Below are 23,833 nucleotides of genomic sequence, written 5' to 3' on the forward strand. Positions count from 1 at the left end.
GGAAGTTACAAATCTAATTTTTAGAGTTGAGAATTTAAAACTGATGAAACGTAAGCTTTCCGGTCAATTCAGAGACAGTAATTTTATAATGGGTCACGTTATTACAAATTTCCATACAAGGAAGATTCAAAATCCACGGAAGATAACAATATCAAAAACGCAAAAAGATAATCAATTCAAAATGGAAGAACAACGAAAGCATCAATGCAATTAAGATAGTGTTTATTAACGTTCATGTCAATGCACTCATTTCTTAGCAATTATCCAATACGTTTGCTGGAACTCTTAAATTACCATCGGAAACTAAGATAAAACAGATAATTGTTTAGATATATTTGCAACCAACAGACAAACAGTATGATCTTTTTTGATTTTGACCTGGATTTTCTACCTGGATTTTCTATAATTAGTTTTATTAAACACTCAGATGTTCATCCATTGTTTCAAAGCATTGAAAAATTCCCGAGGAATTCGAAAGTTGCGTTCATGCAACCTCTCTTTAAAACTGTAAACGATTTGAAAAATCTTATGCGAAAAACATTCATGTAAAAAGCAGCGATCAAAGCAATTTTCAAAACCCCTTTTGTCAGCAAAGCGGAGACAAACACTAAGGAGAAAGTTGTTTTTTAAGTAAATATGAGAACATAAATATGAATAACGCAACAGAAAAAGTTACTGTTCCATGCATTAGCACTGAATAACTGTTCAAAAGTCCTCCCTTCGCATCGAAAATTTTGCATTCCATATTCATTCTTGGCGGCTCTGAAAAGAATTTAAAACAAACTATAAATCCTGAAATTTTGCCTTGTTACCATTGTTTTAAAATTTATTTTGCTTTTTTTTCTAAAAAAATATATTTCTCAGCTAATTTAAAAACAAACTAATGCTAAACATGTTTTTGATGAGATCAACCAAGAATGATAGTTTAATTTTTTGTTCTTATATGAGATATTAAATAAAAAGTATAGTTTTTCTAAAAATTGTTTTTTATATGTTTTCTGCAATTAAGGCCAATCAAGAAGCCAAACACCGATAAAAATTCATTTTTTAATGAAATTCAATCAAGCACAAATTTGCTGATTTCTTTTTTATTTGGCATTTGAAAAGGATATAAAACGAAATTTAAATTCACAGTTACGCAAAGAAGGTTGCTTTTGTTATGTTTATCACCAAATTATTTACTTATTGTATTTTCCAACAATTAAACTTTTTAAAATTGAACAGCTTGAGTGAATAGTAAAACTGAAAAGATAAATGTTTCAATGAGGCGAACTTGCTAACATTGATTTTTTAAGTATAAAGTGATGATACAGTATTGAGTTTGATGTACAGAAAAAAACCACCAGTGTCGAAACGTTCTGACATACCATTCGTTCTAAAAAGAGCAGTCATTTAAAACACTGGTCCTGTTTTTTTCCATCTAAAATGCATAGTCACTGTTTTTTAAAGTTTCTCAAAAAGACCAGTTTTGACTGAATGTTCCGTCATTTCCACAAAAAATTAACAAAAATGTAGCTCGCTGTCCATGTGTGATTTGTGTGTGTTTTTTTCTCTTTTGGTTTTTGATTAAATATTTTCTAGAATTTGAAGAAAGATCTCGCTGTGAACACATGTTTTTTATCAAGTCAATTTTTGATTAATCGAACCGGTTTTTAACTTGATCATTATTAACGCTCTGTTAATGCTCAGAGGTAAAATAATGCCATTTTTTAAACAAAGACACGTTTGTTCAAAAAGTATGGGTAAAATGTAAAGAAAAGTGTTCTAAGTCCTTAACGTATCTGCGGAAATTCTAAGGTAAAATTTGGTGGATGAGAACCTACCTCTGAAGCCCCACTGACAACCACCCTTCGGATGCCCAAAAAGATATTGAGGAGAGACGAGAAGACAAGAATTCCTCCCAGACATCGGTGGATCCAGTACAACTGTGAGGGCAAACACCCTCTTTTACCACACTTCAGTATATAATCTAATTTTTATGCAACTTTAGAATGTAATTGGTTTTGTTTGTAATTACAAGAATTACACAATATTACACAATAATTACAAGAACCCCCTTAAGCTAATCATTTCGGCTTCGTTAACTCTTTAGTAATAAGATTCAACTGTTTTTCCTAGTCTAGGTCTGGAATTACGAAAAGACCTTTTAATTCCAGGTGGGGGTTAAAAATTGAACTAAAAAACACGGCCGAGGACCCTAGTTAAAATCGAGGCTAATTCTTTTCATATACAAAAATGTATCAAACTAAAAAGTTCTGGGTTTGATCTCTTTACCTTCACCAACCTTAACCAAATGTTAAGCGATTGCCCGATTGCGCTACATGTCCTCAACTTTGCAGTAAATTAAAAACAACACATTGCTACGGTTGCGAGCGCAACTCGAGGACATTTTTAATGTCTAGCCAAATTCCAGGACACGTTTTAGTGTCCACCATAGTCCAGGAAACGTTTTATCGTCAAACCAATTTTCAGTAAATGTCTTATTGTCTAGCCATAACAGAGGACGGTTGTCTTAACTCCAGCCAAATTCGAGGACAAAAATTAAAAGTCAAAGCAAAATTTTTTCATAACAAAAATCAATCTAGGACAGTCTTTTCATGCCTTATATTGGTCGAGGACGGTCTTTTAATAATTCCATGTCTGGACTAGGGTTATCTATTATTTGGTTATATTGTGCCATTTGTGTTCATTTTTTGGAGTAAAAATGAAATACCCCTACTAAACCTTCATTAAGAAAACGCAATTTAGTTGTTCTAGAGCAAAGCTAGAAAAACAATGAACACGTGGTTCCTCTTAGGTTGCCAGAGATCATAACTCTAGTTGGTATTTTTTGCCTCCCGGGTCGAATTTTCTCTGATTTCATACAAAAACCATGTATGGTTCATACTGCACATGCCTGATTTTTTACTGGGATCCTAGTATGAAACCAAACAAATCATATGTGATGATTACCAAAAACCATACTCATTTTATCTTTTCATTTACGTTTTTGTTGATTTTGGCAACCAGGCAACTGTTGTGTGATTCCTCTACATCATTTTTTGATCCCAAAAGATATTAAAAAGCGACATCGTTTGTAAAATTAGGCAATAAATGAAAAAGTAAGTCCACGTTTACGACCAAAGTTTTGACAATCTCTGAAGCCTTGATATTCTCTGATCGTTGTATGACAACTATGAAATCATACAGATCATATATACCCTAGTATGAAAAGAAAGGAAGTTGTATATTGGGTGACCCGGGTTGTGAGTTTTTTTTGGATTTAGACTTTCTTCAATTATTGTCTGATCATATTAAAAGATTCAATAACCCAAATTAAAACCTTAAAAATGGTTTGACAATTAATTTGGTTAACATAACACGACGGTGGCTATTAACAGTTCAACATTGATCAATGAATCAGAAATCAGCAACCCATCTCATTTTTCAAACCATGAGATGGATCTGCATTGCATTTTGATTTCGTTCTACCCATTTTGGTCAGGTAAGAACAAAACTAATAATTAAAGAACATAAATTTGTCTAGATTGCCCCATCGAAGGAAGTTATTCCATGCCCACTTCCCCATGTAAGAACTCAATCATGAGGAAATATCCAATTGCTATTCTATCATGGCATTTTTTAAAAAAAAACGATACCAAATATTAAGCGCGAAATAGATTAATATTTGGATTATTAAGGCAAATAATTCCAGATTTTATGAAACATACACGGAGCAATTTAAATTAATTGCCTGTTAAACTTAAAACATCAAAATTCTGGTTTCTTCCTAAAAATAAAAAAAACTTTTGAAGTCTATATAGTGTACGTTTGGGGTAGACGGCAAACTAATGCCTTAATGGAATCACATTACTTGTGTCCATAGCTTTTTGGAGGTGGACGCTTTTATAGCCTTTTCTTAAATAGCAACTCCCAACTTGCCTTTCATTTTTTTGTTAGGTAAAATTCAGCCTAGCGAGGTGGACACTGATTCTATCAGGTCAATTTTTTTTATTATAGGGTTAAAGAGGGTCAAATTCCTTCATAGAAGTATACGTCACAAAGTGTACCAAACCAAGCAAGCACTGGACAATACACAAACACACCACAATAGTCCCGAAAATGGCATGAAGTCCAACAGTGATTCCCCCAGTCATGAATATCATGTACACCCCGGCTACAATAGTCAATATTAGCCCGGATGTGTTAACCAGAGCGTGGATTATAAGTAATAAACTGAACCCTCGCACTTCCATTTCATAAATTGAAGTGTATCTCAGGAACTTCAGAATCGCCACCCCAAATGGAATCAGGAATCCCCATGCGAGCACCAGGAACCCAAAAAGATGTTTGATTAATAAAAAAAATCCATTTAAAAAGTTTAATTTTTTTTACGTTTAAAATAATATTTTATGTGAAATAATTTTTATCTAAACTAACTTTTTGAACTAATTTTTTGACAGTTTAAGCTAGATATAAGTGACTAATTAGACTGGCGTTTTTTTCACTTAATGAAATGCTGCAACTAGTTGTATATAACTGCTCATTGACACACCCAATATGAAGTGATCGAAAAAACGCATCAGTACTTGCCACTTTTTGTCGATATCTTGCTTAAAATTTTGCAAAATGCATTTGCTCAGAGCAATAGGATGTCATTATGATGTCTTTCCGTGGTACTAACTGAAAACATGGACTCCCATATCATCTTTCTTAAGATCTTGGAAACCCATGCTAAGCGTTTCCAAGTTTGTGCAGGTCTTGATTTTAGTTTTTTTTTGGAAGCGTGTGCGTGGTTCCTCGCACTGTGATCAACTGAATTTAGCTAATTGTACAGTTTTCAAAAAAGGCCGTATGAGGTCCGTATTCATTTTTTCTACAATAAAGCAGGGAATCTTGTTGCTTTATTTTTTGAGCGTTTATAGACATTCATTTAACAAATTTCAGCAGTGTTTAAAGCTGCCCATTACAAAGCAACACGATTAGCCAAGCGCTATTTTTTGTTATTTTGTAAGACGTCACTAAGAATTCAACGTCTCACCAATACTTTTTACGTTCTCTTTTAAAAGGTTTGTGACAACATTGCAACAGCAATCAACAACAATGTACGACAAAATTAAGACAATTGATATCCAAGTCAAGTCCACATTTTCAAAATCAACAATAAGAGAACGATTTTTTGCTGTTAGCTACTGAACGAGCATGCTCGAAATTTAACACCATTTGACGTTCACGTTTAAAACACCTCAGTTATGACTAAATTGCGGAGAGCAAAAGCTGTGAGAAACTCAAATTTAAAAATGTGTTTTTCTGTGTGCAATATCTTATTATTTATTACAGATGCTCATTTTTAAGCATACAAAGTTTATTACACTTTGTGCAACATTTGATGACCTTCTAATTCAAAAAATAAACATTTTCTTAACAAACTTGGACTCCCATATCACCTTTCCTAAGACCATGCCAAGCGTTTCTAAGTTTGTTCAAGTCTTGATGTAAAAACTTCGAAGTGTTTGCGCCGTTCATTGCGCTCAGATCTATAAAATCTAGATATTTGTACAGTTTTCAATAAGGTCCGTATGAAATTCGTATTCGTTTTTTCTACAATTAGGCAAGGAAATTCTTTATATCAACAACTTTAAGAAAAATTATTTCTCCACATAGTCACAACAAATATTGAAATTTATGATTTTTAGTTGATTTGTTGGTTGCGAGTTGGGCATATGGACTCGTCTCTGCAGAATTATCTGAAAAATAAACGCATTCATCAAAAATTTTGTTCGAGAACAGAGATAATTTAACAGGATATTTTTTGGATTCGGATCTGATTACAACAAAATGGAGGAAATCTCTCCAACAAGAACCAATTTTGGGAGTGTCCAACAAATAATTTTTAGTTTTAGCACACCAGTCGATTCTGCTTTTATTTTCAATTAATTTTGCAGAATTGTTGCTTTGAAGATCGTAAAATTTGGATTGTGCAATATTCAACTGCAAATATAGCTTGCAGCTTTATGTCTAAAATGACCCAGTTAGTTAACTTTTATTTCACATAGAGAAAAAATAAGAGTTTTTTGTTTTACTTCTTATGACATGCTTTTTATGAAATACCTGTTTTTACAATTCAAAGAATTTGAATTGTAATGGGGAGCTGTTTTTTTTCAATGATCTGTTCACACATTTTCATGATTTTTGAGGTAAAATTGGAGTAGTGATTTTTGTCACGCCGAAACAAGAAGTGGAGCGGAAAAGCGAGCGGTTTTGAGGCGTGAAAACGGTCTTTGTACAAAAATTTGATTTCTCGCTAGTGGTTTTTTGGTCACATGCGGCAGTTTGAGTTTGACTTTTAACTGTTTTTTTCAATTTTTTAAATCTGATTTCTTTCTAATTTGTTTCTCTATCCCATTCATAATTCATTCAAGGTCTAGTCTTTTGTTTATTCAATGAAAATTCTTGGAATTGTATGTCAGGACTTTTCCTGCTATGTTTTTTCATTGTTTCTTTATTTTCGCTTCATCATGAAAAGTGTGTATAGAAATTGATGTCAATTACGTCGTTCTTTATTTTTTGTCGATTGTTTTTTACAACAAATCGTAAATTTTTTGCAGCAATGGTTAAAATATTTTGCATATATTCTACGTAATTGATAGTTATTTAGAAATCCTAGAGATGCTGAGAAAGTTTAAAAAAAACCACGGGGGGGGGGCAAGCAATTTATCCAGAATAATTTCGTCCAATCAATTCAGCGTTTAAGTGTTGCATTGAAGTTGTTTCAACGTGCGAAAATTTTTGTAATGAGTTAAAAATTTATATATGATTTGATGTTGCTCTCAATATTGAATTGCAGATTCCGAACAAAATATTATGTTTTTAATTTTTGTATTTCAGTTCCGTTTCATACTCTACTTATAAGTATGAGTTAGTTACGTAATCATGGGCTAGATCACTTCACAATATCACTTAACTGTCAACAGAAAAAGTTAAGTTTAAACGTTGCATGCAATCTTATGACAGTTTCTTTAGAATGTTGACATGCAAATGAGCAGCAGGATTGTTATGGCGAGGTTTATATTGTGTGCGATTCAGTCGGATCAATGAAGATATAACAACCCATCTGAAGGTTAGAACAAAATTCGGTCTATTTCTCAAGAATCTTGAACAAATATCTCTGATCAATACATATGTGCATATTGTTCGAACCGATAAACTCTAAACGATCCGAATGTGACTATTTTTGATACTTAATGTGACTTTTTTTGAGCTACAAATTGATACAAATTTTAACTGCAGTAGCGAAGCTCTGTACCTCTTATTGGGTACACACAAAATTATAACAATGTGAAAACGCGCATCAGTTTTATAACATTGAACTTTGAGAAAAATTTTGCTTTAGCGGGGAAGGAGAAACAGTTCCTAATTCTTTTTAGGTTCCTGTTAGCGTGTTAACTAGTTAGCACTTAGCCCATTACCCACCATCATGAGTGCGTGGGCGTCTATGAATGGGGGCATGTCTAGTCCTTGGCTGAGGACTTCTATCTGTGTAAGATACACTCTCTTAGAAGTGGTAGCCAGGTGAAGGAGACTGTTGTCTGTGGAAACAAAATGGTTAGTTCCATTAACAGTTCCATTAAGATAAACACACTTAATAAAGTTCGGGTAAATTTACCTGAAAAAACACCTTAACTTACCTGAAACATTCAGGTAGTTTTGCCTTACCTTAGCGAATCTTAACTTAAAAAAAGTTAAAGTAATTTAAGGTAATTTTACCCTTACAAAGTTAAAGTAAATTTACCTTAACTTTATTTAGTGTGAAATCTTGAAACACCTGCAAAATTATTTGAAGAGAAATAATGATCAGTTTCTTAGTTTGCGGAAATAATTATTTTCCATATATGGTTATTATGCTGTAGTTAAGAATCCGACGTTAATTTTTTTTGATGTTTTTCAAAAGTTTGGATACAATTTGTGGATGCCAATCTGGGAATTTTTGAATTTGTGTGAATGTGTAAAAATAAACAAACTATTCAACTTGGCAATTAACAGGGTATTATAACCCGAAAAGGTGTTTCTGGGCAAAAGTTTCAAACCTTTCGACCAGGGCTTTATTCAGTTAATGCTTCAACGTTTTAGCGAAAAACTAGCTCAGCCTTGCAACGTGTGTGCGCGTTCATTAACCAAAGCTGCTAGTATTTTTTCATGCGTCTATTCATCACATGATACACTTTTTCCAAAGGAACGGTTCATAATGGAAATACTGTCTTTAAGATCTCTGATTCGTAGTCATTTCTGTACGCATATCAACATTTCAAATTAAACACAAAATCAAAATGTTATTAGAAATTATAATTGAACACTCAGGTACGTTCTCTCTTTCTTTCTCAAGTTCTCCACTTTTTCAGTCCGAATAGAACTTTTATAGCTCTATGCTCCCATTTCATCATGTTATTTTTGCTGAATGAATAATTTTTTGCCTATATTTTGAAAAGTTTGACTAGCAGAGCGTTTTCAAGAACGTGGACCAACTTACCAAAAGAAATCAATAAAGAAAAACCAGAAACAAAAAATTTTACAGGAAAATTTAAAGAGCGAAATGGTGTTCCAATAGATAGACAATTACATGACATTGAATGTTATTTCTAATAGTAGTAAAAACCATTATTTTTAATTACCTAATTTCCAAAAATAGTACAAAAAACCATTTTTAGTTACCTTTCCAAAAATAGTAAACAAAAGATCAAAACTCTCTAGTACACAAAAGATCAAAATTCGAATTGTAAAAAGGCGAATACAGTTAGAAAAATATCATATAGTAAACATGAGTATAACATTGAGTTATTTAATCAAAGAACTTGATATTAAATTACTAAGAGCAAGCTTAAAATTTTAATGCACAATCTTCTATACACCGGGGATAATCTATATTCTCTGCGATTTTTTTTTCAATACCGAATTAATTTTTTTTGCTTGATATCAATTACTACGCCGTGTTATTTCACACAACTCTGCCATCAATCCGTTGTCGACGTTCAAAAGGTATTTGTCATCTGCTTAATCTCTTTTTTGTTCGTTCATTAATGCGTACTTTGTGAAGAAACCGACAGCTTTCGCAAATTTTGAAGATGTTATTTTCAAGCTTCATTTTTCACGAAATTGGTGTGAAAACAGAAAGATTGTTTGTATACTAGACGATTGAACAACGTTTTTCTATAAACTTTGCTTAGTCGTTAACGCAAAAGTTAAACAACAGATTACCTGCAAATGTACTTTGTGGAACTCCATACTTGAAAGCCATCCAATTTGATTGAATTTTCACTTAGGACAACTCATCGACTCTTTCTTTTGAAATTTTCATCTTTTACTTTGTGATCGTGCCTGTCAAAACCTAATTTTGCAAGTCGTGGTATAATAAATTTTGATTAACAGGGTCAAATGCCTTTGAAAAACCACAAAAATGCACATGTAACTGTTTTTCTCTAAAATCCTAGTCCTTTTTGTTCAGTAGATTTGATTATAGCATCAATTATAGAAAACCATTTTTAGTAAAAAAAGTGCCTGGAAGAATTTGGTTGCCCTTTTTTAAAGCTAAACGCACTACCGAGGTTTTCGTGAACAAAACAAAAGTGATATAAAGAGGTCCACAGTTGATGGGGTCTTGAGGGTGTCTTATATATGCAAATAGGTCTTACACAGGCCGTTTCCAGATGTTGAGGAAATTTCCTTTCTCTGATGAACTGATCACTGAGATAACAGAAGGGTATCACTAGCACTGATGAGAGCAATTTTTTGTGTGAAAAGTATATCCACAGCACGGAAAAATTTAGTTGTTTTTACTGAACCTATGAGCACATTAGTATCTTTCGGTATTATGTGATTTAGGAGGAATGAAATTTGTTGTTTGCAAACAATTCAAATCTCCCAAGGTTGAAAATCTGAAAATTGGTGGATTCGGAAAGTTGAAAATCTGAAAAATGGTAGATTTGTGAAAAATAATTGGTTTTTTATAATTCAACTGAACAGAAAACTGGACAAAAGCAGTTTTTCTTGTTCATGAAGCAGATTGTTTTGGTTTTATTATTGCTATCTATGGAAGAATGACTTTTTCATTACGTAGCCAATTTTCTTGCAGCTGAAAACTTGGTTGATCTTGTCCAACATTAAAACTCTAATTGGGGCCTCTTGTGCTAAATCTCTTTAACGATTTTTTGGAAGCTTTAGAATATCATGTCCCCTGTGATTGCATCGTAAAAAATTCTCAAGTATGATGTATTGATAATATTTTGAAGCTTTGTGACTGAACCGTTTTTGTCAAAAATGTTCCCCATCAAAGAAAAAGAACAACTTTGCACATTTAATAAGGGGTTCTTAAAAAACTTAACAAACAAAACCCACTTTATTGTTATAGTTTTAAAATTTTGAATTTGTTTTTTATATATAAAAAAAGCAAAACTGTTACTCTTTAGTATTGGGGGAATTATACCTGAACTGGATATTGAAGTGAGAAACAAACTTTCATCCTGCAGCCAGGAGGCAAAAAATGTCGAGCATGCAGAGTCAAAGGAAGAGCATTCTGCACAATGTTTGAAACGCCTTCATAATAAGCACAAAAATGCAGTCAACACCAGCAGACTTCGTTCCGCCAAACTGCTTTTTTTTCAACACCTGACGAGCCTCATAAAGTGTACAAAGTGTACAGCTGTTATAACCCAAATAAACAGCATCAGCTTATCGATTAACAAAATATTGATATTTTTATATATAAAACAAGCACAACTATTACTCTTTAGTATTGGGGAAGTATACATGAAATGGACATTGAAATGAGAACCAAACTTTCATCCCTGCAGCTGGGAGGCAAAAAATTTCCACCCTCAGCCTCTCTCACTGTCGAGCATGCAGAGTCAAAGGAAGAGCAATCTACACAATGTTTGAGACGTTTTCAGCAAAAAAGCACAAAAATCCAGTTAACGCCAGCACTTCGTTCCGCCAACCATCATATTTTTGAACACATGACGAGAACCATAGAGTGTACAAAGTGTACAGCTATTATAACCCAAATAAACAGCATCAGCTTGTCAATGGACAAAATACTGTTGAAAGGCAACAACAACAATCTGAATAATTGGAACCCAAATTATAAAAAAGATTCTGTTTATCAGCTACAGACAGATTTATCAGCAAGTCTTTCAAGTCGTCAAACAAAAGTTAAGAACACATAACTCAGTGCAACAAAAAACAATATGATGTTTGTCATCATTTTTCCCAGTCAAATTTGTATTCAGCGAGAACCCTTTAGAGCCTCATGCAACAACTTTTTCTACCGGAACTCATAAAACAAAACAATCTACAACACCAGGGGTCTGAGCCTCAATCTTACCAGTTGACGTATCCAGCAAGTGCATCAAGAAAAACAGTAATCTTTTCAGCAGCTCCCCATTCTTCGACAAAGACAACAACTTCATCCGCGTTAGTGGTCGTCTTGCATATTCCCAGTATAACGTGGACAAACAGTTCCGCATAGTAATTCAAAATACGTCTCTGCAATCCGAGGTAGTAATTCGAAAATGTCATTTAAGAAACTCGCACAATGGACCCCGGATAATACTTTTCAACCTACGCCAAATTGTAGGGAATACTGGAGGAATCGCCAGCGTACTCATACGCCGGCCACTAATGGGAGATCTGCGCTTGAACCAATAGTTGAATCTTTTGCCTTCCAGATCACTGGGATGGATTTTTGTGGAGCATTTTATACCAAAGATTTGTCACAGAAACTGCAAAAACCATACGCAGTTATATTAAATAGTTTAAGCACAAACTCAAAACATTTAGAGTCAGTAGAAAATCTTTAAGAAGAATGCCTGGATACCCTCAAGATTTTCACACGAAGACGCGGTACTCCCCAAAAATTTACAGTGACAATTCGACAACTTTCATTCGCGCCCCAGGATTTCAGACTACTCTTCTTTACCGGCCACAAATACATTGATTAGTTTTACAATACAACCGTGGACGCCCCAGTTTGAAGGACTTTGGGAAGCAGCAGTTAAGTCTATGACTCGCCATCTTTACAGAACAGTTGGATCGGCTAAGTTTTTGACCAGTGTCTTCACAACTCACTTGACTCAATGTAAGGCCTTCTTCGTTTTTCGCACTCCAACAGCGCCATCAACCGACATCAATGATCCCCTAGCTCTAACCTCTGAATAATTCATCATCGGAAGACCCATCAGTGCTATGCCCGAGCCATCATCACCCAAAAAGCAACAGCTTGTCACGATATTGGAGAAACATGGAAAAAGTGTTTCGCCAGTTCTCGAAGAAATGAGTGGTCGAAATATTCTCTTTGCTGCAGTAACAGAACGAACGGAGGAAGGACATAAAACGTACAACCAGCAGTTGGCAATACCGTGATCATCAGAGAAGACAAAACTACCCGCATGTAGTGGCCGTTTGCTCGTGTAACACAGATATTGGACGGTAAAGACAACATTTTTCGTGATGTTCAGTTGGAAACACAAAGTTTACAACAGACCAGGCAGTCGTCTCATACATCTTCATCGAAAAGAACCAGAAGTTTGTGGAGCAGAATAGTTGAAGTAACATTGAGAATAACTCGAAGATTCTCAATTAGTTTGATCACATTTTCGACAACATGTACCGAATCAGTTTTCTATGAGATTGGTATTATATATGACCGTTTTCACAAAAACCAAGTTTTCGTTGTTAACAAAATCAGCTTTGTGCTCTAAACTGTACTCGCAAGATAATAACAAAAGAAAATCGCATTTTATAGGATTGAACGAGTTCAAGGAGGCCGGAAAATGTTCAAGGTCAAAAGAACGTTCATGGTCTCTTTAAAAAAATGTAATCAACAATAACCGCGTGCCCCAACAAAGTCACAAGAATTGTAAATTTCACAACGACAAGCTTCTGTTTGGATACCAAAAGCTAAACCCAAGCCGAAAACCGTTGAACCAGAGCTTCATTAGTAATCAAAATCATTGAAATGAACTTTTTTTCAACGTGGGTCCCAAGCTCATATTGTTTTTTTGCGTTTACTGATAGATATTTTCAACAGATGTTGGAGCAAATTTTATATTATTTCTTGAATCTAAACAATAATTATCTGCATTGCTGATCGTCTAGAGTTACAACTTGTTCGTCCAAAGTCACCTGGCTTGAATTTGTGTCCAGTAGAGTTTTTCGTTCACAGTAGAGTTTTTCGTTAAAGTTTTTTAAACTTTAATCATTTTGAACCCTCGAAGATCGCGCCATGTCATGCCTTCGCGAACGGGACAAAAGCAAAATGGTCACGTAAATTATGTTGGTTACTGACTTGCAAATAGGTGGCATTTTGCTCGTATTTTGTTCAGAAGGATAGGAAAAGAAACTTGAAAGGGACATTAAAGTGAGCGCAGTGGAGCAGTTTTTTTTGCTGAAAAAATTGGCTACCCAATCTTACTTTGCGAGTCAATATCAATTATAATTTAGATACAAAGCTATGTTTTTAATTTGATTTTGCATGCTGTTTCTGTTCTCCCCACGAGAGCGAGCAAAATCTCTGCAGCAAAAACTCTCGCTGGACACTTTGAATTGTTTCAGCAAAATGGTGCCGTGTTTTAAAAGTAAATCCTTCCAAAAGATTTCTTTCCTCGCTATTTTTATTTTTTAATTGAAAACAATAATTTGCATATATGCACTCAAATATATCGTTATGCTCTTTCTGACTTTTCCTGAGGGTACCAGTTGATATTTTAATGTGATTTTTTTGTCTGTTATCACAAAACCAGTATTTGAAGCCTTATTAAAATTATGAGAGCCCAATACGCGATGGGTTTTTCAGTGGAAAAACATCGGTTTTTGGTCGTTTTTTGGCTCGTCGCTTTTTTGGGTTAACGGGTACACAGCTAATTTTTTCAAAAATTTTTTCAACAGATTTAGTGTTATTATGTCATTCCAAGTTGAATTGATTTATATTACTCGTTTCATTAATTAGTTTGATTTGCAACAACACCGACACATTTGTAATACTGCAAATGAGAAAAAGACGACCGACACTTGTTAGTTTTCGAGTCCAAATATTTCAATGTGCGCTTAATCAAGACTTTCAAAAACATCAGAGATGTAATATCAGAGAAGTAATATTAGAGTTTTGGGTTCTATCCTGGTTTGAAATTGTATCGTTTACCATTTTTAGAAATACTGGCAGTAAAAATGTATTCACTAGACTATTTTGATAATAAACTAATGCGTATTTTTGAATTAGTGTTTGTGGGTCTTTCCCATTATAGCCCCCCCCCCCAGCTTAGTGGTCGGATAACCTATAGCCCCCATCATGGTATTTTTATGGGGGCTATGATTTCATGGTGGGGGGGCTATAATGGGAAAATCCCGTGTTTGTTTGATGCTATAGGATTTAAGCAGGTGCAACTACTGTGAAAATGGACCAATGAAAATTAGCTGTGTACGGGAACCAGCATCTCTTAATTGCAAGCTTAGTGTGCTACCCATCTACACTAACTGGTCTTAAGCTCTCAAACTTGTCATCTCTTATATCCCCTTCTCACGTTCTTTCTTGTTCCTAAAGGCTTCATTTCTCTATTCAAGTATACGTTGAACAAGTAAAGCTTCTTGTTAAGCTATATCGAGCTTATTCCATGCACAATTTACATTAGGTTGTTCTCTCTCAAACTTCTAACAATTGCAAAGCCATATGAGAGGTTGGACTATCCATTACAAACTATTTATACTTCAAAAGGTTGAAAACTATCATCTATAGAGTTAATTCATCTAGAGGGATATTTGATTGCTGAGTTACTTGTTAAAAAGCAGTTTCATCGATTTTATCCAGAAATTCAAGTTATGGATATTATAATGAAAAAGTGAAATTTGTTGACACTTTGAAAAAATCAAGTAAATAAATCAAAACCAAGTGTGTAGGAAAAAGGAAAAAAAGCCAAAAAGCAATTACACACAGATTTCAGCAATTAAATTTACTGAGAAAAACTAATGCTCGATTCAGACAATTTGAGCAGAACAGTTTACAAAAAAACGGAATTCAAAAACAGAAAGAATTTCAACATATGAAAATTCAGACAAGAAGTGAAGTGTACAATAGAAAAACTTGACATGAGCTAATTTCGAGCGGGAAAAGAAGTTTTGTTGTTGAAGAATAAAAATAACCCAGGATCAACTGTGTGTTAAGAAAGTACTGTTTAAACTTCTGTGTAAAAAGTGTGGAGTAAAAATTGTAAACGGGTAAAAAGGAGTCCCCAAGCTTGGGCCAAGTAAGATACTAAGAACAAGCAGACCGGATTAATATTTTTACAAAACAATGGATCAAAAACTGCTATAAACCAAAACTACGGTTTACGCCTGGTAACAACAAATTGTTAGTTTGTCTTTTCTTAAAAAATCACTGCTGCCTTTTATACAGAAGTGAAGTGAAAGAACTAAGACTCCCGAAATGCCGCACAATTCCAATTCCACACATTTTTAAAGTTTATTAAAATTAAGCGGGTGTGTGTGTGTCGTAAATTGCTGTGAAGAATCAGATAATTAAGCTTGAGCTTTATGGTGGTCAGCAAAACCAGGTTTAGTTTTATTAGAAACACAGATGGAAAAATAAGTGAAAACGGGAGCTCTAGGTGGAGCAGAACAGGAGATATATTTGTGGAAATCAGTTTGGCTTGAACGTTATAAGAAAACTGATTTAACAACTAAATCTAGTCTGCATAATGGTTTTAAATCAGATTTGGTAAATCTTAAAGTTGGAATTTTGAAGGAGTGAAAAGTATCATTTTTGAATTGGTGTTTATTTTTAATTCTATATCAGAACAAGGTAAGTCTCGCACTTCTCAGTTAGTTTTGTGTGATTAATTTAATTGTTTAAAGCGATGACTGTTCATTTGGTATTATCTTTTAATTTTAAGTTATCAGAATCAAACATTTGTCTATTCAATATGACTTATTGAGACTTATCAGATTTTAGACCTTTAAGTTTTAGTATCATATGGCCGCTTACAGAAAGGGCTGAAACCAATTACGCGATATATTAGTGGGATATCTGCACGACCTTAAGATTATACCGAGTACCCCAACAAAATACACAAAATCCGAAGTGTTTAACGTCTTGTTAACATTTTAATTGAGAATGGTTCAAAAACAGTTTGAAAGAACAAACTTTGATTTAATATTGGCTAAACAAAAGTCTGTTGTACGGCGCGAGAGGTGTTTTCGAATTTAGTTTTTCGGTAACTCTTTTGATGATAGGAAATACTAGTCTACGGCCTCTCTTGAAAATTCAAGTAACTTTCAGGTAAAATTATATTAGGTAAATTTAAAGTAAATTTTAGTAAACACTAAGTTTTGGTAAAAACTGAATAAACACTAGAAAGTAAACAAAAACAGAGCAATCACATGCACTGAAGTACACATTAATTTTTAGCGTTTCGATTTTCGATTCGTTCACACCAGAAACTATGGAATTTTTTGTAAAAAACTAAAACTAAGGCATGATTTCGATTTTAATTTTATGTGGCACACCTTCGAAAAGTTGGGATCACTAGGAGATCCGAAGACAAGCCGAATCTGGGCGGCACCATTTAAAAAGTTATTTCTACTGCTGCCGCGACACGGGATCGAACCAGGGACTTTTAGATCTTCAGTCTAACGCTCTCCCAACTGAGCTATCACGGCTGTGAACTCGCTAACACCTCAATCAGCTCCAAAAATTGATGCAAAAATCCGCATGTGCTTTTCATGGATTCGTCAGACAATAACCATCAAGCGTTTAACATGAGATTAAGTTTTTCTTGATCTATTCTGTTTCCCCCAGTCCTTTTCCCTAACTTCAATTTATATTTTGTTATACAGTACTTTACTACGTATGAAATTGCGAGTCCGCCGGGGTGAGGGCGTAGAAGCTATATAGGTATATACCCAAAAATGTGGGAGGGACAGATAGATTTTGTAAATCTTTTGTTTGTAGAACGGCATTAACTCTAAATTTCTAAGATACTAGCAGCACCGATTTTCTACGCTTATCACATCATTTGCTATACTTTTAAAACCAAAGTATAACAAAATTTTCTACTTATCGAGGCCAGATTCCAAGAATTCAGATTATTTCGGGAAATCACAACACGGACGCTCTTGTTTTTGTGCCTTTTGTTCACTGTAGACAACTATTGGTGTTAACTAGTTTAGTAATAACTTACACACAAAATAATGTGCAGGTAAAATTACCTAAAATTTCAGGTTTTTCAAATTATTTTTCAAATTGCAGTTTTTCACAAAAAAATCTTGCTTCAAAATTGTTCATTAGAGTTTTAAAAAAATGCAGACAATTTACCTGAATAGTGTGCAGGTAAACAATTTTGGGGAAAATGGTGCAGGTAAATTTTACCTGCACATGGCCTTACCTGCACACTGTGCAGGTAAATTTACCTGTGGATTATTTAGAGTGTACCTAAATTTTAGTAACTTTGTCCTAATTGTTGATGATTACTAACTGTGTACAAGTGGTGATCTGACGTAGATTGACAGATAGTATGGCTTAGTGAGGTCCAAATAGTCATCCGATTTATTACTGAATTTCATATCCCACGCCCTGTCATAATAGCACCCAACTGAAACATAAATATACTTTCGTACATAGTTTTGCGGTGAAAATATGTAAGTTAATCGCTTACTCAACGGTCAACTTATATAATTTCACCGCATTCACCGCAAATTTAAGTACAAAATTTGCGGTGAAAAAAAAACAACTTTTCACAGCATATCTTACATATTTTTCCTTGACCCGGGACGCATTCACACTTCCTTAGCTGACCCGTCTGAGATGGAGTGTAAAACTATAATAAGAGCAAATTAGTATTAAAAAAATGGATCTATTTTGTCCCCCCTCCAGCTTAGTGGGAACACATGTTTTTGACCCCCATGCGCACGTGCATTATTTTTACATAGTAACGTGCTATTTAACAACACATAATTTGTAACTGGGGGTCATAAAAAACACTGGGGAAACAGAATAGATCCAAAAATCTAAACAGCTCAGATATTGAGAGTATTGAAAATAAATTTGTCTCGCTTTTAATTCCTCCCTTAACTTTAAATTTACAACCTAAAAAGATTGGATTTTCAAAAAAAAATGCAGGACATCAAAACTGTCTTCCGTACATTATTTCCACAATCCAACTGGCCTCATTCAATAAATAAAATATTGCACGTTTCTGATCGCTGCTTTTACGAGGAAGAGAAACTGATCAAAGATGAACATTTCCAACGATAGTTTTAAAATTATATACTGGGGCAGCAAAATCCAAATGTTTTTCTTAACTGGGTTAAAATGTGCGATAAGTGGCAAAAGAACAAATATCAGCCAAGTAAAAATTCGTTCACAGAGGTCAACTGTTTTTTAAGGCTATTTTGGGTAGTTGGCCAGCAAAATTTGCCGCCTCCTTTTGAAATTTTTGGTAGATGAAAATACTTCATTTAAACGATATGAAATCTCCTGAAAAAAGCCCCATAAGATAAAGGAAATAAATGAAATGTTCCCAAGCGGCAAATATCTAAAGAGAGATTCAAGAGCCATGTATACAATTTTCACGCCAGTTTTAATGATTTGACAGAAGAAAACATTAAAGCAGTTGGAAAAACAGATAGCACTTTTTTGAACTGTAAAAATTGCCGCAGAAGAACTAGTCAAAAAAAAACAAAAATCGTTTTCACAAAAAGTAGAGTGTCAAGAAAGATTTACTATCTCAAATTAAATTGTCCAGAAATAAACTTTCCACAAATATGAAGGATCTTAACATTACTCTGCAACCAAAAATAAAGCTTCAACAGGGAATTAAAAGGCTCCAGGCAGCAAAAACAAGACAACACAAGAACAATGTCAAAAAACATTATGGGATCTTTTCCGTTTGTTAACCCCAGTATGTTATGCACCCTCTAGTTACAGAGCACGTATCATTGCATAGTAAATCATTTAGTAAAAATATGGCACGTGCGTCTGGAGGGTGCAACTTCTATGCAGGCACAACGCTGGGGAGACGGAAGTCACAAAAGGTAAACATCCAAATAATCTAATGTTTTTCGTTATGAGACAAATGAACGCCCAACTAGTGAAATTGTTGACACATACCAGAATGACAAGCTCAGTATTGTAAAGGTAACAATTTCGCTAAGATCAGGCAATGAAATGCAGGACAATTTCCGACTGTGCAAACAGACTATGTATACTCAAAAAAATGATTTTTAAATTGCAGAACGCATCTCTTGTTCAATAGGGCAACCATCGTGGTTCTTTATAGCTCACAAATTTATTTTGATAATCAAAGAAGTAAAATCAATCGAAGCGACCAAGAATTTTTTCCAATCTGTGTTTATGATTTCAGAGATAACCGGGTCTCCTTGATTACTATTTATAATCTTGCAGTAAATTCTAGTAATAGTAGTAGAACTAAAGAACTGAATTCCTGTTTAGGGAATCATTTAAAGCAAAAAACTAAAATATGACATAATTATAAAATCAGAAGCAGAAAAAGCTTACGGCCAGCAAAAATAGAAAAAACATTTTATGCAATGTTTAAAGTGGACAGTTTGATGAGTTCCAGTAATGTATGAGATGTCCCAAAACATAGATCAAGCTCACAATCACAAGTTGTTTTAACTAAGTTCCATAGGGCAATAAGGTATCTCCCTTCTAGCTGGAAACAATTACGCAAAGCACTTAGCCTATTCATTCGTTCAACATATGTGCTCTGACTGGCACAGAGAATCCATTTAAGCCAGATCTTCTCAGAGACACTACATAGGGGTGCCGTGCAAGTCAGAGATGCATTTTGCAAGATCGAGGAGACAGGGAACTGACTATAAAATTTAAAAAAAATATAGTAGCTATAGAATTGAATGCAGTAAACGTTGCTAAACAATTGTTAATTTGAATGGTTAATGTGACCGATTTTGGACGCAAAAAAGAGTAGTAAATTTTCTGATTGTAAACTGTGACATTAGTTTCTGTTACTCAAAGTGTTATCATCTCAACAGCATTAACCTCAGTGAGAAACTGTTGTCCCAGAAAATTACTCAGTTGAATATATTATCACTTCTGAAAACAAACCCCTTGATCGATATTCTTCTTTACGATAAATTTAGTGTATGCTCTGAGTTATCAAAAGAGAACCTTTCTCATATCTTAAACATTCACCTGCAAAATTTATGGTTTGCTTTAAAGGAAACAAAACTTTATCTGTACATCAAAACTTATCCTTGGTTCCACGGCTAAGCAAAACAACTGCGTTGGAAAATTTTACTGAACGCGTGTTAAGTAAAATTTCCAGAAATTTCCAAAATTTATGGTTTGCTTTAAAGGAAACAAAACTTTATCTGTACATCAAAACTTATCCTTGGTTCCACGGCTAAGCAAAACAACTGCGTTGGAAAATTTTACTGAACGCGTGTTAAGTAAAATTTCCAGAAATTTCCAAAATTTATGGTTTGCTTTAAAGGAAACAAAACTTTATCTGTACATCAAAACTTATCCTTGGTTCCACGGCTAAGCAAAACAACTGCGTTGGAAAATTTTACTGAACGCGTGTTAAGTAAAATTTCCAGAAAATTGAATCTAACAGCTTCAGATTATGTCTTATTTGCAAAATTACCGACGTTTTTTTAGCTGATTGCTCAGGCGCTCGTCCTTTCAAATCTCTTTTTTAAACAAAAACTTTTTGGAGAGAAAATTAATATTCGAATTGATTTCTGCCGTAGCCTAGCACATGCTTCCAATTAAAAAAACCAGTGGCAAAATGTTGATATACTCTAGAAAGAGAAAAAAAGAGTTGCGCAGTTACTTTTGTGTAGCTAAGTATCACAATGCGCTATCAATAGTCTGCAATCGTTCTTGTTGTACGCCTCTGATCAACCGCAAAGCTTTCTAAACAGAAATGAAAAATTTTTTGAGGTAGAATCATTCTGGAATTTGAGAAACCACTGCTACCATTCTGGATGGACCCATTAGAATATCTGATTGAAACCTGAACTTATTATTTTATTATTATTATTATTAATATTATTATTATTATTATTATTATTATTATTATTATTATTATTATTATTATTATTATTATTATTATTATTATTATTATTATTATTGTTATTATTATTATTATTATTATGGTATGCTAAAACTGTAGATACGAAAAGAGCAAGCGAAAATCTTGAATTGGCAAACTTTACTTGACTTCGCGTAAAGCAGAACTGCGCTATTGCTTTTTCGCACTTCGCGACTAAACCGTTGGCACTGAACAATTGTTGTGAACAAAGCTTTCACTCAAACCTGAAATCAAGTTATCACCTATTGGTGAAATAACAAATCTAACAGAAAACAAAGAGAGTTTAGTCCATTTGGGTTGTATATGATATATATACATATATATATATATATATATATATAAATATATGTATGTATTATATATATATATATATATATATATATATATATATATATATATATACATATATATATATATATATATATATATATGTTATATAGTTTAACAGTGTTTATATTAGTACGTTGGACACTTGAATGCGTACTTCAAGTGGACTCGTCCACCACACTTCCCCTCTTCTTTTTCTTGATTACTCAAAAATTTTGTCTGCCGTGTTCAACGACGATAGGGAGCTTGTTGCTGATACGTTGTCGGCTGGTCCTTGTTTTGTGTGTATAATGTCCTGTACTAAGTCTGTACCTTGTCGTTCTTTTGGTGAATGTGTCTGCTCTGTTTTGTCTTGTTGTGGAGTGTTGATGATGTTGTTACCAATTGGTGTGGACAATGATACTGGTATTATTGTTATCAATTGTTCCTGTTCCGTCTCTGTTGTACGTTTCGTCGAGTAGGTTGTTGTTCTTTGTATTGTTTTGTCAATTTTTTCGTTAGTTCTTGCTGGGCTGTTACGTTGTCTGTTGGCTGGATTGTTCATAAAAATGCCCGGGTTGTTGGAAGTGAAGATAGTTAAGGGACTTCCTTGGGAGGAGTCTGATGCGAGGTTTATCATATCCATCGGTTTGTTGTTTTGTAGCTTGGCGGTATCCAATTGGATGCGTGATGAGTTTAATCTCTCTCGTTGACTCTGTTTGGCCTTTTCCAATTTGCTTTGTGCCATCGTTTCGTCGGGGCTGCACATTTTCTTTTGGGTTGTTGCGCCTTTTTCTGCGGCCGTGGGTTTTTTGATGGTGTTAGCCATTGTGTACTTGAGCTGGTCCAAGTTGGTCCAGTTGGGTTGATGGTCCATGGTTAGAGTCGGCTGGTGGTTGTTTGTGTTGGGCTTGCTTGTTCGTCTTCTTTTCTGTTGAAAGTTATTTTGTTTTTTCTTGATTTCTATTGTATTCTCGCACTTTTTTACATGCTACAAAATGCATTAGTCTTGGTTTTGATTCATTGACAATGACTAGGTTGTTTTTTCTGATTACTGTCTTTTTGCGATTGTGTGTGTCTAGTGTGATTGTTGTTGGAGAATTTTTTGTAATTGTACCATGTGGTATCGGGCTCCTTAGTGGTTTAAGTGTGCCCGGGGCTCAGTTGTTCTACGTGCAAGTGTTTTGCGTGCTGCTTGTTTTTCAGTGTTAGTGATTGTTGTTATTTTATCTCCAAATGTTATCAAGAGCTTATCTGGTGTGATTTTTATTGTTGAGATATTCTTAGGTTTCGTTGCATTTCTCCTGACGTTTTGGAGAGTTGAATTGTCGGACGCCAAATCTTCATAGTGATGTGCATCATTGAACCGGATATCTAACTCAGTTTCCGAGTCTGTCCCATTGTTCCAGATTGATTTGGCGTTCCACATCGGTTGCTTGAGTCCTCTCTTTTTGTCTATATAAAAATTTGTCATTTCTCGATATGTCAAATTATTTTGTGCTACTTTTGTTGTTATGTTCGAAGGTGTTGTGTTGATTTTTCCGCCAAAGTGTGCCGTGTATGGTACTATTTTAGTTGTTGTGTTCGGAATGAGTCTTATTTCTTGTATGATTTCCGCTACCTTGTCTGCGAGTGTTATTTGTGACCATTTGTTATCATTATTTAATACTGATAGACGTCCTTTTATTGTTTGGATCAGGCGTTCTATCATTCCGGTTGCCCTGTGATCTCCAGCTGGAGCTAGTATTATTTTGATGTTATAATCTTTCCAAAATATTTCAAATTGTCTTGATTTGATTGTTTGCGCTTGGTCGCATCTTAAATTTCTGGGTATGCCGTGATATTTCATGTTTTGATTGAGATATTCAATTGCGGTTTGCGCATCACAATTATGGTATACTTTGGCGTGAGGGTACCTAAATTACCTATCTACTGATGCTAGTATATAGGAGTCTTTCTGGTGTTCGTCCATGATTGGGCCTGCGAAGTCCAATTGGACTTCTTCGTTTGGTTCCTGCATTGGTGGAAATTGAGATGATGTTTTTGGGGATTTTTGGTTTTAAGTTCTTACCTATTTCGATGCATGGTTAACAGTTTTGTGTGAGGGTTACGATTTCTCTAGGGATGCGGGAAAACAAGATCAGATTTGCTAAGTGCATCTTTCCTGACTAGCTTGGATTGTTGCCATGTATGGAATTAAAAATAAGTTTTCGCAATTGGGTGGGTATAAATACCTTTCCGTCGTAAAAAATACAGCCTGATGGTGTTGTACCTAGGTCATTATTCAATGAATGCCAGTAACAGCTGAAGTGTTTCAAGATGTCCAAGTCTTTGTCTTTTATTATTTGGAATAGGCTTCGGCTTTGTGGGTCTGTTTTTGTGGCCTCCTCAATGAAGTTTTCTCCGAATACCGTGTAAAGGTTTTTTAGATA

General features: G+C 34.4%; 1 protein-coding gene and 1 non-coding gene across 2 annotated transcripts in view; both read right to left on the minus strand.

The window, feature by feature from the left end:
* The window catches only part of LOC142350957 (uncharacterized), a 57,290-nt gene that overhangs the window by 5,702 nt on the left and 27,755 nt on the right, over window positions 1-23,833 (minus strand). The window contains exons 6-9 of the mRNA XM_075402984.1: window positions 17,493-17,609; window positions 7,450-7,568; window positions 4,020-4,307; window positions 1,824-1,925 (exon numbers count right to left, since the gene is read on the minus strand). Coding sequence (XP_075259099.1) covers window positions 1,824-1,925; window positions 4,020-4,307; window positions 7,450-7,568; window positions 17,493-17,609 — 626 coding nt within the window. The remainder of the gene's footprint in view (window positions 1-1,823; window positions 1,926-4,019; window positions 4,308-7,449; window positions 7,569-17,492; window positions 17,610-23,833) is intronic.
* On the minus strand, window positions 16,605-16,677 carry Trnaf-gaa (transfer RNA phenylalanine (anticodon GAA)). The gene has a single exon. It is a non-coding gene; the product is annotated as a tRNA-Phe (tRNA).

The sequence above is a fragment of the Convolutriloba macropyga genome, chromosome 12 (genome assembly GCF_964194025.1).
Source record: "Convolutriloba macropyga chromosome 12, txConMacr16.3, whole genome shotgun sequence".
NCBI classification, from domain to species: domain Eukaryota; kingdom Metazoa; phylum Xenacoelomorpha; order Acoela; family Convolutidae; genus Convolutriloba; species Convolutriloba macropyga.